A 14426-nucleotide genomic window follows, 5' to 3' on the forward strand; every position below is an offset into this window, starting at 1 on the left:
ATGGAATGGTGAGTTTAATAAGGGTTAATTCAGAGTGGATGCACTAGTGGGTAGCAGCTCCTGCCTTTAATGCTGTGAAATGAAATAGCCAACCAGACACATGTCTTCGACTCAAGTACTGCGGATAGGAGGGTGCGCGCAGGGGCTGTGGCGATAACATTACTCAGAATCCATTATACGGCTCTCAGGGGATGCCGTACATGTACCCTATAGTGGGAGGTGAAATTAATGCAAGTAAGGAGCGCGGAGTTTGTTGGTCCGGTTGGACGCACTGTTTGTAGGCTATAATAAAGATTTGATTTCCCCCCTATACCCAATACAAAACAAAAGGCAAACAGTGCTTTGTGTGAAAGTGCTGGGAACAGATGCAGTTATCTGTAATGTGCGGAATAGAAATGTAGGCCAAAGAAAAGTGCTTCATCCATGTTAAACTCAAATTAGGCTATGATATTGGGCTTACTCCTTTTCCTTTTTACTGCTCTTTAAAAAGTGTCTGTGATGACTGGTGTTACAAAGAAAGAAAGGAACTGGTATTAGACTTTATTCATTAAAGCTATCAAATTCAAATACCGGTATGGCTATACCCTTCTCAGAAAATGACAAACCATGTGAAAGTCAAACAAATCCCTTTATTTAATCTCCTCTTGCCCATATGGAATCGGTTCTGTGTAACCTGGCATAGTGCATTTGTCCAGGAGAGGAGAGAATGTATCATGATTTCAACTGTACGCATCTGCCCTCGTGTTCTGTGAGGTTCTGTCGTCTCCATCCATCTGTTGGTCCCCAAGCCACCTGCTTATCTCTCTGCACCATCTTGTCATCCCATGTATCTGGTGATTGCATGATGATGTTATTGCCAGTGTTGTATGACAGATGCCCTGTAGACATACAATGGACTCATTCGTATCCCTATTGTTGTTGAAGTATATTTATATCAGGTGCATGATACCAATCTGTGAAATGGACTGAGAATTAAGCTACTGTTAGGAACACTACAGGTATATAATCAGGCAACAAAATTATTACAGACATTATGACATTTTTGGAATCAGGTTGTCCTCAAAATGGATATATAAGCCTTATTGTTCCCCATAAATTTAGGGACAAATGTTTTCCCCTTTTGCTGTAAATAAATAAAAAAAAAAGAAAGAAATATATAAATAGAATATCGTATTCGGGTTTCTGGTGAAGAGGACTCTGTATTCTTCATGTGTTCACTTGAGGAAACATTTATTCAAATAACAGGGTCTATTATACAGTAATTACAAATGGATCACAAGCTGGTTAAAAGACAAAATGGAAGAAAGATGCAAAAACAAAAGGATCCCAAAAGGAGACGCACGTGTAAACAGTATTGAGAGTTTGGCTACATTTAGAAAATTAATTTTTAAGTAATTGTACATATGTACACAATATTTGACTGTTGCCTTGACAAAATGTTCATTTCGCAACTCGTTTCCTTAACGGCATGTTGCCTCACACAAAACAATTGTTGAGTATTTACGAATGATACTGGCGAATGCCAACTGCTGTGGTGAGAAACCTGCTCAGATGAATATTCACTTCAAGGCCATCAGGCGTCGTCAGAACACTATGCACTGACAGAAATGAAAGACTGATATAACAAATGAAGTTAGATCAAATAAAAAAAAAATGAAAAAAAAACATGTATACTTTAAGAACGTGTAGCAATATTGTGCATGTTATAATGCATTTGAGTAGCCTGCAGCACTCATGGTTATCTAGTCATGGGTGTAATGTAATGTATGCCCCTGCTGTCCCTATGAGGCGGCCCAGTCCCCAGTGTCCCCATAGTGAAAATAGAGTCCTCCTCCCTAAGTTCGCCTGCCCTGTGCTGCAGGAAAGGGCCTAAGCATCATGGATGCATCATTTACGCATGTATGTATCTATCTCCACCACTTTTGACAACTGGAAATAAAATCCTCTCACCGTGTGTAGGGTTGGGTTGGGTATTGACATGTATTGTATTGTATTGATGCTGATTCCGATTCCAATTCTGCTTATCAATACCAACTTCTATCGATTCCAATTCTTATCTATTCTTCATTTCGATCCCAAAGGGTAAAAACATTGTTTAGATCAAATATAAATATAATATAATATAGTTTTTCATTCCAGGAGTAGTCTATAATCTAAACCTTTACTGAACATTCAAAATGTGAATATTTATTTGCATTGGCATTGATTGGCAGTCTCCTATGTTTTTGTTATGCCATTGTATCTAGTGTCTCCAAAAGAAAATAAATAAATATTCACACGACCAGTGTAAACTTAATGGTACAAAACATAAGGTACAGTGCATTTTGAGGTTTGGAATTTGGAGTGCAAAGCAGCTCAAAGAAACAGAACAATGATTCAAGGCATGGCACAGGAACAGTAAGGGACTTGAGTGTACACTGAAGATCCTTTTTTTTGTGTGTCTGTGTGTCTTTTGCAGAATCAGGATGCTTCACTGCAATCTGTTATTGCTGCAGCCTTTTCTATTGTGGAGAGGTTTAGATGATTCAGCATATAATGAAAGCAATTTTAAAAAACAACAGGGAGTGGTCTCTAACTGTGACTGATGCCAAGGAAGAACTTGAGAGCGGGGAGCTTATGAAACAAACAAAAGAAATGTTCAATACATGCAATTACTTAACGGTCACATGTACATATTACTAATGTATGGTTATCCACAATTGCAAGACAAACATAGCAAATGGGAAAAAGACTTTGGTTTGTGCAAACAGCTTGGCACAATATGTAAAACACTGACTCATAATTTTCATAATTCCCCCCCAGTGGGGAAACTGACATTTACATCATAATAGTTAGGCAATTTTTCATTCTTTCATGTCAGACACTTGTTTTCTTTTTTTTCTTTTTTTACAAATCCTCAAATAATTTAATTGGGAAAGATTACCTTTTAAAGAGTAACATTCACAAAAGACTTTATCATTGATGGCAACCAATTTGAAATTGATCTCTGGGTGGGTCCTCACCAGACAGTCTGTCCTCCTAACTCACGTAGATATTTTGGATCGTTCTTCATGTAAATATCTAATCCTCTGTCATAACAAACCCGACAGGTCTTTCTCGATCTTTTCCCGGCAGCTTACACAAGGTTGGGAACAGCAGAGCCAAAGCAGCACGGCATATTTGCGACCAGAGTTGTGACACGCACACACACACACACACACACACACACACACACACACACACACACACACACACACACACACACACACACACACACTCAACAGTCTCGAGTTTCTTTGACGGTGGCTGATATACAAACGACAAGATCCTGCGCTCCACTTCAGCCGTTTTCATTCTCCTCTGGTCCAGCTCTCTCTCCTTCTCCAAACCCACTCCTCCGATTCCCTATTCCCCCATCTCTATCTCCCAACAATGGAGCGCGCGCTACTCCAGGATGTCCAGGTAGACAGGGGGGTTTTTGACGAGGGCCACCAGGCGGCTGTAGATGTCCTTGATGACCAGCCGCTGCTGGGGTTCTCTCTGCCAGCAGCCCTGCATCAGCTGGTGCACCTCCTTCGGACACGTGCGCGGCCTCTCCAGCTCGCGGCCCTGGGTGATGCACTCGATCGCCTGTGAGGGCAGAGAACAAAACGCTGAATATAGCCTCAGTGCCCTGATAGCTTTTGAAATGATTGTGTTGTATGTTCTATACGAGTATGGATTTCCTCTGAATTTTTTTTTGCTAATACTTGAATCTAGTCTCTCATACAACTGTGTATCAACAGAACTGGAGCATCCATCACTGTCAAGGGTTGGACATGGTAATGATCTGAAACCTTGTTTGAGACCCCACTGCTTGGACGGGCAGTTGGGGAGCAGTGACCTCAACCCTTGGCGTAATGAAATAACACTGAGAGGTTCTCAGCAGTACTATGGAGTGCTCCAAAATGGGCTTTCAATCATGGCAATAAATTAGCAAAGATTCATATTGACCTCCCTGTCCAAAATGTCTGGGCCCCCCTCCAGCCCAGCTCTGTATGGGGTGTCATGGCCAGTCTATCCATGCGGCTCGTAATCTGTCGCGCCATAATTGGGGGCGTCCATCATAAACCAGGGAGGATTAGGTTAACGAGGTTAAACAACGTCGGCCCAGGGGCGAAGATGAGGCCAAATCGGATTAGGATTGAGTGAAGGGGAAAAGTGATCTACCCCCCGCTGGAAAGAAGAGAGGCCTCCTTCCCATAATGGCGCAGTTGTGGTCGCACCGAAGTCCACTTCAGAGGGCGCTTTAATCCTAAAGCTCAGGATCGCTCACAATACTTATGTGTGGTATTGATCCCACTGCACTGCCTCTTCAGATCGGTGTACTACCAGGTAATTCTATATGAAGTAAATACAGTCACCTATCACATGGATGCAGGATCTGTATGCCTGCCATAGTCCCAAGCAAACCTGTTCAGAATATGCAAGTGACACAAAGTCGTAGCATAGTAGACAGTAGGCTTACCTCGCTGTTGGAGAGCTGATACCACGGCTGTTTTCCATAGGTGAAGATTTCCCACAGGACCACTCCAAAGCTCCAGATGTCACTCTCCGTGGTGAACTTCCTGTACATGATGCTCTCCGGAGGCATCCAGCGAATGGGCAGCATGGTGCGCCCGCCAACCTGTCAAATGGGGTTTGCATCATCAACTACTGCACACTGAGGAACAGGAACTGGACGCTCACTGTGGGAACATTCAACAACTCCGGGGTGGGTGCTGACCGGAGCAATTCATGCACTTTTGGTTAGTTTTCTCTAGTATGGTCTGACTACCGACTATAAATGATGCTTCTTGGAAGACATTTGTGAGGCGGTCAAATGTTGAGTATTTCTATGCTCTCATGGATATATTATATCACAACTGGCAGGCATATTCATTCTCATCTTTATTACGGCAAAGCACTGCAGCCACAGGGGCCCAGCCTTACTCACTCTGTAGTAGTCTGTGCTGTAGATGTCTCTTGACATCCCAAAGTCCCCGATCTTCACCACCAGGCCCTCTCCCACTAGACAGTTCCTAGTGGCCAGGTCTCTGTGGACAAAGTGTAAGGATGCCAGGTAGACCATGCCCGAGGCGATCTGGGCAGCGATGTGGAGCATCTGTGGAAGGGTCAGTTGGCCCAGCGGGGGTATCTTCACCTCATCGAGGATCCGCGCGTCGGGGCCGTGGGCCCTGGAGGAGGGAGGAAGCAAGCAGGGTGGGGAGGGTGGAAGGGGAGGGGAGGAGAGGGGGTGGGTGGGGGAGAGGTCACTCACACTGACCTGTACACTCTTTAATAGACAGGCACGACACAATTACATTGCACAAGAGCAGCTGTGGGGATTGTGCAGATGTCCTTTGGACAGGGGACGAGTGGGTTGGTCGGCTGCGCAAGGCCATCTCAGGCCAGTGGAAAGCCATTTTGCGCTAATGTACGCAAACACACACACACACAACATTAAGCTTGTCCTAGCGGTATCATTCATTTGCCATAATCCAATTCCTGGATGTATTAATGAAGTCCTTCTCAAACAAACTCCTAATGCACTCCTACACTGCTGCTGTGGCTCCGACGAAAACCCCCCCATCACTGGGCAGTCCCCATGCGTCTCCACTGATGCGTCCCCATCCATCCTCATAGAGCTCCTTCACTCCTACCACTTGTTGGCTTCCCTCTCTGATTGCTCAGGAAGTTCAATATGTTATCTCTATTAGTTTAGGGGCAGGTGGCAGGGCAGAGGCAGCTGCTTCAAGAGACTGGGGAGGCTTAGCGAAAAAACTGGCCACTACTGGAAAATGTGATTTCCACCTCCCCATGCGGACGCGCACGGGTCCCTATCCCCAATCTGGCCCCCCGTGGACACCTGGCACCCCGGCTCCAGTTGGGATGGATGGTGTCTTGCTGGACCGATACATACAGAACATATGGCCTGGCCTGGCCTGGCCTGGCCTGCCATGCCTATGGCGTCCAGACTCCCACCTTTCTTGCTCTGTGATCCCCATGGCGTCTAAAGATTACTGATGACCGATGGACTGATAGTGAGAGTGCTAATTTTTCAAAAATTTCCCGACCAAGTTTTGTGTAGATAGTTGTCAGGCAAACCACTGTCTGTGAGAGACATATGAAATGCATTTTATTAGGAAGAGAAGTTGAAGTCTTTACTTTTTCCAATTACTGTATGAGGACTCAAATAATATTTATTTTGGTTTATATTAAGGTTGGATCAGTTTGATAACTGCTCAAACTCTTTATGGCAGACAAAAGCCTGAAGGATTCTTTCTTATCATGGCCTCTAACTGAATCAGTCTTTTTTTGTCGGGGGGTGGGGGGGGGGGGGTGAACGATGAGGACATATTGAACGCATTCTCATGTGGGTCTGTACTCGGCTGCTCTCAACTGTCCTTGCGCCCATTTATACTTCTGGGATAAGTACCCAAGACCACTCCACCATACTAATACTTTGTTTAGTCTGTGGAGGTCAGCCGAATGGTTTGGCCCTTGGTCAATAGGGGGGTTGGTGGGGGGCTGTGGTTACCTAAGGAAGCGGTTGAGGTCCCCGTGTCTCATGTACTCAAAGACCATGGCCAGGGGCTCGCCGTCGGTACACACGCCGTAGAAGCGCACAATGTGCTCGTGCTGCAACACTGTCAACAGTTCGGCCTCTCGCTGGAAGTCCTGTCGCGTTGATTCGTTAGCATCCTTCAGAGTCTGGTGAGAATCAAAAGTCATCATGAGAAGGTATACATTTCTCAAACTTCAACTTTGACTTAAAGTCATGTGGAACGGGCTACAGTACTTGCACATACTGTACAGCTTGTTTGTTTGAACCTGCCGCTATTGTTGATGTAATTAGTGTCTACACGGACCCGGTTGTGTTGCACCACTGATCAACACATTGCGACAAAGAAGGATTTACGAATGTTTTTAGGATTTATGTAAAATATTTATTATTGGGCAAACCAGATATTCAGTGTCGGAGTGAATATGTAAGGAGCAGAATATAAGAATATAATATACGAAGATGCCGTTGCAACACAGTTACACACAACGCTCCGCTGGGAAAAAAGTGGCCACATTGGGAGCCTCTCATACAAGAAGCCCATTATATTTCTAAACATTGAGGAGTAATTTGGATTGAACAGAGACTTCAGGAACCAATTGTCTTTATCAGTTAAGAATATACAGTATCAATGTTAAGGTGACAAATTATTGTAACTCAGATATGTAAAAATAGAAGACAAATTAATGAAAGGAGAGAGAGAGAGACAGAGAGAGTACTCTACCTTTATGGCTACCAACATCTTGTCATTGTCAGGGCTTAGGTTGGCACACTCTGCCAAGTAGACCTTTCCAAATGCTCCCTCGCCGAGTTCCCACTTTAGCACGATGTCCTGCCGTTTTATGTTCTGCACACCTGTGTTAAAAAAATGGCAGTAAATCTCTCTTTGTACAATTGCAGCTGATTTGGCAATTGAAATTCGAAAATTTTGATTGTGACATTTTTTTTACGTTAGTGCTGCACACTTACACATATCTTTCTCCTTGATAATTCCACAGAAATACTGAGGGTTTTCTACGAAGCTGGACAGGCCAGAGTCCAGTGTCCCCTCGTCTGAAGAAGGGGGGCTGGCCCCAAAATTCATGAAACGCAGAGATACCGCAAGGTCGTCCTCTGTCCCTAGAACCGATGAACCTGTTGTAATGAAAAGCATTGGGAGTTTGAATAGATTTCCAGCTATTTCTTTTCAAATCCAGGTCTATTTTCTACCTCCACTTTCCCCCCCACTTTTTCATTTGCAACTTTCACATTTTTATTCTTTCCAAAGACTGGGAGAATGTAGGTATGACACATATTGACAGATGGCACATGTGAACGGTTCACCGGAGTGATTCGTAACGACCATTGTCAGCCGTCAGCAGTTGGGGTATATGCAAAAGGTGGCCAAAATTGTTCAGGAGCCAACAATCTTGCCAGTGACTGACAACATTTTTTAAAAAGCCCTAAAAGTTACGCCTCAAAATCATAAATCCCTCTCGACCAGTAACCACAGGCTGTCGAAGCCCTGGCAGAAAGGCACAGCAGTGGGAATACGCCACCAGGAGTTGGGTAGGGAGGCAATCAGACCCACTTAGGCTATTTAGGAAGGAGTCCGAGTGGACCAGAAAAAGCCTGGATCCATCAGTCTCCCTTAATGGCCTTTCTCAGGCTGTGGCTCCTGATGCTATTTACTTTGCATGCTGTAATTAAGACCTGGCAGGCACTTTGCCGAGCTGTTAGGCCGGGAGTGTGCAAAGTTACAGCTTAGCGGAAATCATATATTGCCACCACCCTTTGCATTACTTAAAAGGAACACAATGCCTGTAACAGGACCATTTCAGATCCTGCTGTGTTCCTGAGATCCTGCTGTGAGAGTGCGTGAGTGTGGGAGAGGGAGAGAGAGAGAGTGAGAGAGAGAGAGGGAAAGAAAGAAAGAAAGAAAGAAACTACTTTGCTATTTTGAGGATTGATATTGTTTGTTTCAGGGGCTAAATGAACAACTTCACTGATTTACTCTGGATATTGTTTAGTTAATTTGTCTCAATGATATGGTACGGTATGGATGGTATAATTACAGCATCACAGTGTTGCTTTTATTTGAAACTACTGTATTTCATGCTTGAAACAGCATTTAAGGGGGCTTAATTATGAATCAATTCAAACTGATTCCTGCATTTCTGTGACACATGCATTTCTGTGACACAAATGTGCCGCGCGTATGTCTGTGCCTGTGTCACTGTGGACTTACGGTGGATGCCGAACTTGGAGTGTTGGCCACACTTCTGAATGACCAGCACCATGATCAGGAGGAAAGTGCAAGTAAACACAGCCAGTCCGACCGCTAGAGATACCTGCTTATGGAGACAAAAGCGTTGTTTAAGGGCACTCAGTATATCACGTAATTCTATTTATTTCACAATCCCTTGTTCCTTTGATGTGCTCTTACCCCCAAAACTCTGCTCTCCAAGTTCTCTGTCACTTGATCTTGTGATTGGTTGGTTGGGGCTGTAGGGAGGAAATATATTTATTTATTTATTGTAAATTGACACAAATATATTGATTATTATTATTATTATTATTATTAGAGGGGATGCATCCCCTCTATTGAAATCCGGTCGCTTCTTATTACAGTGCATGGAAATGCACTGTATTGTTATTCCTAGGCTTTTTCTTTTTATTATTTTTACAGTGCATGGAAATGCACTGTATTGTTATTCCTAGGCTTTTTCTTTTTATTATTTTTATTATTATTATTCTTCCAGGCCCTAATTTGCCTCGAACCGCTTATCGTAGGAACTTGGTTCAAACTTTGTCACATAGCTCTTGCATCAAATTTTCAGTCTATTACTTTTCATATTTCTACGACTTTTACTTTTTGAGATATTGAATAAAAACTAAACTTAATTTTGCCATAGACTTAACATTGGCTTTGTGACATCATAATTAGCTTTTAAAGAAATAGAATGGAATCCACTTTGCCGGTGTTCTCTCACTGACTTCAGCAACTTCAATGGAACTTCTTCTCTGTGTGTCTCTCCATTGAACTGTAGCCTATAGCTCACTTGTCATCCCCACTTTCTTTCACTTCTTTTTCTTCACTTCCTCTCACTTTCTCTATCGCTCTCTCTACTAGGCCTACTCCAAATTCCAATAATCTTTTAAACTATATTTAAATGAAACTTCAATGGAATTTCTTCTCTGTGTGTCTCTCCATTGAACTGGATAGCTCACTTGTCATCCCCAATTTCTTTCACTTCTTTTTCTTCTCTTCCTCTCACTTTCTCTATCGCTCTCTCTACTAGGCCTACTCCAAATTCCAATAATCTTTTAAACTAGGCCTATATTTAAATGAAACTTCAATGGAATTTCTTCTCTGTGTGTCTCTCCATTGAACTGGATAGCTCACTTGTCATCCCCTTTCTTTCACTTCTTTTTCTTCACTTCCTCTCACTTTCGCTATCTCTCTCTCTTTTAATTTCAATAATCTTTTAAACTATATTATATTTATATTAACACTACTAGCAACCACTATAATTGCCCTATTAAACTAGGCTATATCTGGTAACAATGTTGCGACTAGCCACAGCTGTTCAGGTGTGCGTGGGTTTTGGGTACACCACACTCATACTCACACGCCTCGCCGATTTTCTTCACTCAGAGCTCTACGTGACACTCTCACCTCCAGCTCGCACTTAAGGTAAGTTTCGCCATTGAATGTTAGCGTTCATAATACAGTTCCGTAAAATTGTTTTCTTAAATTTCATAAAATGTTCCTTATATACGTTTAGAAATTGTCTGTAGCTGGGTGTTAGCGATCTTATTTTAAAGTAACATGAGCTAGTAGTTTTACTAGCTAGCTTTGGACTTCCTGAGCTAGCAGCAGAAAAATTTCTAGCGTCGTCTCTGACTTAATTTGTCTTAAAATGACTAGCAGGTACGGTTTCGCTGACTAGCTTGTAAGTACATTACCTGGATACCAATGATTGTAACGTTAACAATTTACTTGCTCGGGAAGTGAATTCTCAGCTTCGTGGTTAGCGTTAGCGTGATGGGTAGCAGCTAGGCTGATATCTTCATGAAATGTAGGCTTGTCCTAGCTGACGTTAACGTTCCGACTTCAATGTGCAATGATTGTAACGTCAACAATTTACATGATCGGGAAGTGGATTCTCAGCTTCGTTTTTACCATCAAGTCATGATTAGCGTACCTGCTCTATCTTCATGAAAGGTAGGCTTGTCCTAGCTACAGCTGGGTGTTCAACCATGCTACAGTAAAAGCTTACGTTAACGTTTCGACCTCACTGTGCAGTCGAGTAATGCCTCACTAGCCACACGGGCAATGAATACCTTGGATATGTTACAAGACTAACGTTACAGATGATCTGTTCACTTGTTGGCGTTAATTGAATTAGGCCAGTTATTATATTAGATTATACTGCCACGTATTTCATTCGTTTCATCTACAACAAATAGGCTACTTTTAAAAATGGTTTTAACTAATACAGTGCTTGAAGTGGGAAAAAATAAGTGCAGGAACTCTAATTTTCCGACATTTGACATTTGTGCGGTGAAAAAAAAAATCAGTTTTTAGGATGTGTTGGTTCAAAAACTATTTGAATTTAATCATTCTTTCAAGCAATAACCTATAGGCCTAGGCTACTTTTTTTCTAATTCACAAATGGAATACTGAAAAAACATTAAAACAACATGAACCAGACCAGTGTGATAGCCTACTTAGGCCTAACAGACTGGACTAAAGGCCCTAGAACCTTAAAGAAACCTTTGGGCTAAAGGCCCAGTTGAAGAAAACTGTGAAATAGGCATAGCCTACTTGTTACATTGATTTAATTAACAATATTAACAACTGGCCAAGAACAGAGATTCAAGATCAAAAGTCAGAACAAGAGAGTAAAGTGACTGTAAAGTGTTCTTTCTATTGCTATTTTGGGTCCTGAAACTGGAATCAGTAGGATCTCCTGTTTATTTTGATATGTAGTTTGCCATGGGGCAGTTACGAAATCGTGAAATATTTCACAGAGAAGAATGGGTATGACGCAGTACTGAATGTGACATTCATTTTTGTATGTAACTGTAATTTTCAACGCTAATTATCTCGCGAACCGTTCATCATAGAAACTAGCGGCTAACGCCATTGGAAAGGTCAGGTTCTGCAGTTTCATATGATATGCCTGTTATTTCTGTGCGAGAAATTCTTCGCGCAGCAATATGACCGAGAAGAATGGGTGCGGCCGCGGCCGAATGGTGCGTCTCTCGAAGAAGGCAGAGAGGGTCGGCCGGCGGTCCGATGGTAATCTTCTCACAGGTAGGCTACCGGGCCGCGACCCATAGATTGAGAAACAGTAGGGATAGGGCACTGTCGTAGCTCGTGTGTAATGTAGTCTTTCATCGGTCTTGTGATATTGTCTATTCTCGGGTCACTGTCGCTGCGTCGGATCAGTTTCAGTAAGTACCGGAACGCAGCAAAAAGTGGCGGAACCCAAAAGACGAAAATACAGAAGTTCCGGAACTGCGTTCCGCTGCGTTCCGGCCCACTTCAAGCACTGAACTAATACTTATTCTTCACGAGAATAGGATTTATTGCTGGCACTACAGCTCAGTGTTCCTAATAAACGGGAAGTTTCACACTGACGGGCAAAGTGTCAAGTTCATACACTTAACATTATTTGCATTGCTGGGTACATGTAGCAGTGCTTGTTTGTAACTCTTTCTTTTATCTTGTCTTATCTTTTATCTTTTTCCAGACCAGTTGGTGCAGATTTGATTCGCCAGGTAAGACATCTAAAGGCTTTATGAGTTGTCTGTCTGACTCTGAAAGACAGGTCCAAAGGTTTTATGAGTTGTCTGTCTGACTCTGAAAGACAGGTCCAAAGGTTTTATGAGTTGTCTGTCTGACTCTGAAAGACAGGTCCAAAGGTTTTATGAGTTGTCTGTCTGACTCTGAAAGACAGGTCTAAAGGTTTTATGAGTTGTCTGTCTGACTCTGAAAGACAGGTCTAAAAGGTTCTGTTATTGAGCTACACCCCGCTGAGAAAGGGAACTTTTCTGAACAACGAAGTTTTATGAGTTGTCTGTCTGACTCTGAAAGACAGGTCTAAAAGTTTCTTTCTGAAGTGTCTATGAGTTGTCTTTCTGAAGTGCCTGAAGAATCTTTTTGAATTATTTGAGTTGACCCTCTGAGTAACAGCTTTTACATCATGGGACGCAAGGGGAAGCGCTCTGAGGCTCAGAAAAGACGCTGGCAGAAGTTGGACCTGTCCGAAGTAGGAACACAAGGTCAGCCATCATTTGCCCAGAATGAGTGGAGTGAGACACAAATGCAGGTAAATGATCTATCTTCTGCAACTGTCATAGAAATGGAACGTAGCCAAAATGGCATTAGCTGTCTGAGAGCATCGCATAGTCAAAATGATGCAAGGTATGGTATAAACAGCAACAAACAGTGTACTTGTAACTCTCTGGCATTTCTTGCTGCCCTTCATGATCAAATTGTGCTGAACAGTAATGATCTTGACTACATCTTGCAAAAAGGTAACTTGATGTATAGTAATACACAGGAAAGATTGAGCAGTGGAGGCAGGATTGCACCAGCTCATTTGGCATTAGATGAGTTACCAGATAGTGTTGATATCCATGGGCAGATGTATCATGTTGAGAAGTTCCCGTCACGGTATGGTTATCTGAGACAAGAGGGTCCTGACGGTGGAGATATGGTAAAACTCTCTGAAAGGTTACACTGTTTGTCAAGTGATGTAAATCTTGCATTGTTAACTGTAGGCAGCCTAACAATTGCTTTGTTTAAAGACAATGCAGAAAGATATGGATTTTTCGATCCACATTCTCGTACGGCTAATGGCGTCCCAACCGAGCATGGTACTGCTGTGATGATAACCTTTACCAGTTTGAGCAATATGATTGATCGACTGCTTGTTTTCTGGTCTCTGCTTGAATCAGCTGATGGGTGGGTTTATGAGCTTATGCCAGTGTCATTCACATCTAAAAGCCATAACGAACAGCCAAACTCCCTTGTTGACAGTGTGCAGCCAGTTCAGACAGGAGTGTCTCTAGCACCAGCTGCTTTGTGTAGCCCAATGATCTCACAATCTAAATGTACCATAGGTCATGTAAATGCTCAAAAGAAAGAAAAGCAAAGAGTATATCAGCGAATGTATTACAAAAGCAAAAGGGACAAAAAATTGGACTATGAGAGAAAGAAGTATGCAAACTGTAGTCAATACAAAGTCTATAAGCAAACACAAGTAAGAGATCGTTACAGAAAAGATCCTAAATTTAAATCTAGTCAAAAATCCTATGTCACCAGCCATTATTCCAATGATGCAGCATTTCAATTGAAGCAAAAAGAATACATAAAGAAACGATATTCCAGTGATGCCGCATTTCAATTGAAGCATAAACAATACATAAAGAAGCGCTATTCCAGTGATGCCGCATTTCAATTGAAGCAAAAACAATACATGAACAAACGTTATTCCAGTGATGCCGCATTTCAATTGAAGCGAAAACAATACATAAAGAAACGTTATTCCAGTGATGCCGCATTTCAATTGAAGCAAAAACAATACATAAAGTACCGTTATTACCATGATGCAGCATTCAGATTAAAGCACAAGCAGTATTTAAACTATTGTTACTCGAATAATGCAGAATTTAAATCTAAGCGAAAGCAATACATGAACCAGCGTTATTGCCATGATGCGGAATTTCGGTCCATGAAGAAGTCAGCTATGAGATCTCGTTATGCATCCAACCCCTTGTACAGTAAAAAAACAAGACAAGCTTTTAATGAGAAATATCGAAATGACCCATGTTTCAGACACTATCGGTTTCTACAGAAAACTAAGCTTCA

The 14426-nt window shown here is 42.4% G+C and overlaps 1 protein-coding gene across 2 annotated transcripts in view; it reads right to left on the bottom strand.

The window, feature by feature from the left end:
• Nucleotides 1-1213: 1213 nt before the first annotated feature.
• The window catches only part of ntrk1 (neurotrophic tyrosine kinase, receptor, type 1), a 35050-nt gene continuing 21837 nt past the window's right edge, over nucleotides 1214-14426 (bottom strand). Inside the window, exons 10-17 of one of the 2 annotated variants that reach the window (XM_062538766.1) lie at nucleotides 8988-9046; nucleotides 8790-8892; nucleotides 7532-7696; nucleotides 7287-7417; nucleotides 6539-6711; nucleotides 4955-5195; nucleotides 4487-4645; nucleotides 1214-3609 (exon numbers count right to left, since the gene is read on the bottom strand). In XM_062538766.1, the coding sequence (XP_062394750.1) occupies nucleotides 3424-3609; nucleotides 4487-4645; nucleotides 4955-5195; nucleotides 6539-6711; nucleotides 7287-7417; nucleotides 7532-7696; nucleotides 8790-8892; nucleotides 8988-9046 (1217 nt within the window). In that variant the 3' untranslated portion in view covers nucleotides 1214-3423. Of the gene's footprint in view, nucleotides 3610-4486; nucleotides 4646-4954; nucleotides 5196-6538; nucleotides 6712-7286; nucleotides 7418-7531; nucleotides 7697-8789; nucleotides 8896-8987; nucleotides 9047-14426 lie in introns of both variants that reach the window. The other variant, XM_062538764.1, reaches the window with a different exon arrangement.

The sequence above is a fragment of the Sardina pilchardus genome, chromosome 6 (genome assembly GCF_963854185.1).
Source record: "Sardina pilchardus chromosome 6, fSarPil1.1, whole genome shotgun sequence".
Classification (NCBI taxonomy): domain Eukaryota; kingdom Metazoa; phylum Chordata; class Actinopteri; order Clupeiformes; family Clupeidae; genus Sardina; species Sardina pilchardus.